The following is a 3,905-nucleotide window of genomic DNA, read 5'->3' on the forward strand; positions in this document are numbered from 1 at the left end:
CTCCTTTTTTATTTCGTTCAATCATTGACTTATGCTAATAGGTAAGATCACCAGTTCAGTAGTACATGGAGTGATAACGTAAAATAAAAAACGCTGCTTCCTTTTCGTTTAATTTGCAACGGGGATTTCCAAGTTTGTATAGATTTCCAAGGTTGATTTATACTTCATTGCTCTTGCTGATGTTCCATGTGTGGATATCTGTTTCCTCTCTATTTGCATCTCCTGTCCATTTCTTGATTTCTTATATTTGATAAAGTCCTAGATTTAGGTCGTTATTTAACTATAACAATGACAGCAAGTTACCTTCCAAAGTTTATAAGGCAACAATAAAAACATGTACAGTCGTCCAAGTATGGATTCTCAGGCTCAGAAGGCACACCTAAAGCCACGGGATAAGGGTCAGCCACGGCATAAGGGTCGGCGACGGGATCAGGGTCGGCGACGGGATCAGGGTCGGCGACGGGATAAGGGTCGGCCACGGGATAAGGGTCGGGCATGGCACGAGCTGACCCAAGGCCATACAGGGCCATAGTCACGCCAAAGAGGACAGTCTGAAAAAGTAATGACCATGATAATTATGCTGGTAAACGATATGTTGACAGGGTGATTCTTATCCTAAAAAAAAAAGGGAAAACACCTCATATCATAAGTACAAATGTTACCGAAACTTAGCAACCTGGCAGAAGTGTTAATTCATTTAGTAGCATTATACATATCACGAGAAGTGTAATGACTGCCACGCATGTTATTTACCAGAATTTATATACACCCAAATAATAATAACAAGCGTGCGTGCCACTGATCTAAAAAAATCAGGGGTGCGTGCACACGCTCAAACACATTCCTGACCTACATATTTACAAATTGTATTTGTAAATATCCCAAATCCAAAAAGTGTTTTGGAGACCTACGATGAACTTCTTTTGTGCTTTCCGAAAGTGCTAAACTTCAGCTAACTACCAATTCGCCATTTGTGGGTCACGTTCCAGTAAAATATCAGTTCAATTATATATGTAAACACATATATATGGCCAGGCTATATTAGCTGTGAAACTCACCAGCTTCATGGTGGCGCAGGCAGAATGTTGTCGCGGGACGGCCAGGTGCGAGCTGAAGCAAACTGGCTCCGGACCTTCTTATATTCACTGCTCGACTCCCCCTACCCGGGCTGAGGGAGGGCTCTCTCGTCACAGCCAAGAATGGTACCAGCTGAGCGGTATACATGCTATTAGTGGTATTTTGCGAAAGGTAAATATCTGAATTTCTTTGGGTGTAGCTCATATTGTTAATATTGTTATCAGCTGTTATTGTTCTTTGCCTCAACTGTGAGAATGCTCAAGGACTTTGGCGATGCGAACCTCAGTCCTGGCGGCGGTCTTAGGTCTCTTACGATTGGTTCCTTTCTTTTTTATTGCTCTTCTTTCATTTTCGTTCCTCTTCCAGGTTTATTTTTATGTTTTTGTATATATACATATACATATATGCATACACATATATGTACATCGGTCTTTAAGCTTTTTTTTTGTTTTTTTTTTGTTTTCGCTTTACTTTGTTTTCTAAGGTTGTTTCTCTTTTCCTTTTTTTAGTTCTTCTATTTCGTTATTGTTTATCTCTTATTTGTGTTTTTCTTTTTGTCTTTTTCTTTTTTTCTTGCTATTTTTTTTTTTATCACTTTATGGTATTCGTCTTTTCATTCTTCTTTTCCGCACGGTATTACTGGCCACATGATATATCTGTGTATCATTCAATCTATCAATCTATATATTTATAGATATATGTCTATCTATATTCATATCTAAATATATATATATATATACAGATATATATTTCTATATGTATATATATAAATATACATATATGCATGTATATATATATATATACATATATGAACATATATATACATATATGCATATATATATGTATATTAGTTGTATATATATTTAAATATATATATGTATGCTTATGTGTGTGCATATATATGTATATAAATATGTTAGGTAGATAGATATGTGTGCATATATACATATACATTTTAATATATATAACATTTACATTTATATTATTAAAAAAGAACAATGAGACGCAAAGACAATTACTCCTATACAGACAGACAATAACATACACAAGGGACAGTGTAACATTCTATATCAATTAATGGAAAACAAATAGCGCGAAATGACCACTTCTTTATAAATCGGATTGTGAGGTGGGCCGATGAATATTAGTACGTGTGGACAGAAATAGATACATACGCATCAGATAGATAGATAAATACATATGTGTAAGTAGGCAGACAGATGCATTTCTATCAGAAAGATAGAGAGCTCAGAAAGCTGGTCATAAGTCTGTAGAATAAGGACAAGGGGTGAGCCTCAGGCTTAGCTTCGGGGTTAGGGTATGCCCCGGGCTTAGGGTAAGGATCTGCAACGAGGTAAAGGTATACCTCTGGGTCAGGGTCTGCCACGGGGTAAAGGTTGGCCACAGGGTAAGGGTAAGACAGCACGATCTGAATCCAGAAGACCAGGTAGGATCGTAGCTAAACCATAGAGCATCGTCTGAAGAAATGACAATGAAATTCATGCTGATGAGTTATATATCAGTAATAAAGATAATAATCGAGAAAAGTGAACACATCCTCATAGAATAACAAGTTGCTTTAGTGATGATTATAGGAAAAGTATATCTAATTCACAAATTGGTAATAGAAATCCCAGATAAATTTCCTAATATGTACTTTCCTTAAATTCTAAGCTTTCGCACTTACATATTCCCCATATATTGTAAAGAAAGTGAAGGAAAGAAGGAACAAGAAGAGAGCAGCCTCTCCACTCTAGGAAAGGTCTGTCGGCTGAAGGTCGCTGGGGGTGGGCGGCGGGAGGCGTGAGGAGGTGGGCGGGGGGTGTCGGCAACGTGGATGGAGGAATGGCGTATCTACACATATACACATACATATTCATATATACACACACATATATGTGTATATACGTATATATGTGTATTTATATTTATATATTCATATATGTATATGTATACATATATGTATACCAAATATTCATATATGGCATACATAAGCTGAAAGAAGAAAGAAAGTAAAGAGAAGAATATAGAAGGAAAAAAGGAAGCTAAAAGAAAAGAAAAGAAAAAGAAAGGAAAGTAAAAATAAAGAAAAGAATACGAATAAACATTGAATAAAATTAAACGAATCTAAAATTAAAAAAAGAGTGGAGACCAATCTAGGTTGAGCGGCCAGAGGCATGAGGAGGTGGCGAGGGGGGGGGGGGGCAACGTAGATGGAAAAATGCCGTATATATTAAAAAAAAAAGAATTTTTTTATGAGAAAAGGGGAACGGCCCACTTCCCTTCCTAGTTAGGCTTATGTTCTGTCTATTTGTCTGAGTGATGATATGATGAGTGTAATAAGAACAATTACTATCTAATTAAAAAGGACTACAAGAATGTCAGGGTTCGTTTTAACTGCTGCCCCCACAAGTAAGCCCGACAGCCGAAAGGGCGGGCCGAAACGTCCGAGGCCGGAGACAGACTCTGATGGAGAATCGGGACCCCCTAAACGTTTCCCCCAATTTAAAGTGCCAGCTTAACCCTAAGGCTTCGACAATGCCTTCCAATTGGTCAGGGCGTTGGAGCTGCAACGGAAAATCCGGCTGTCGATCCGGGTTGCCCGAGATCAGGGCATGATCATAATGCCCAAAGATCAAGCTACCCTGAATTTCCTCCGGGAAAAGAAGTAGCTAGCAGATGGGAGGAAAGTGAGTCTTTCCCCACTAAATCCCGAGGAAAAGAACCAAGATGGTGCTACTTGGCTTCTCAGTCTCGTACGATGTGGAGCTGATCGCTTCACACCCACAGGTCGTGGAGGCTTTCCGAATGTCGAAGGGGAAGACTCC

General features: G+C 38.5%; 1 protein-coding gene across 1 annotated transcript; it reads right to left on the reverse strand.

The window, feature by feature from the left end:
* LOC125041553 (venom peptide 1-like) lies at nt 1-1,133 on the reverse strand. The gene is made up of 2 exons (XM_047636583.1): nt 1,059-1,133; nt 1-551 (listed from the first exon to the last, which is right to left on the reverse strand). Exons 1-2 carry the CDS (start codon nt 1,065-1,067, stop codon nt 300-302), a joined length of 261 nt encoding a protein of 86 aa, XP_047492539.1. The 5' UTR covers nt 1,068-1,133; the 3' UTR covers nt 1-299.
* Nucleotides 1,134-3,905: the final 2,772 nt, after the last annotated feature.

Source organism: Penaeus chinensis, chromosome 30 (assembly GCF_019202785.1).
Source record: "Penaeus chinensis breed Huanghai No. 1 chromosome 30, ASM1920278v2, whole genome shotgun sequence".
Lineage (NCBI taxonomy): Eukaryota > Metazoa > Arthropoda > Malacostraca > Decapoda > Penaeidae > Penaeus > Penaeus chinensis.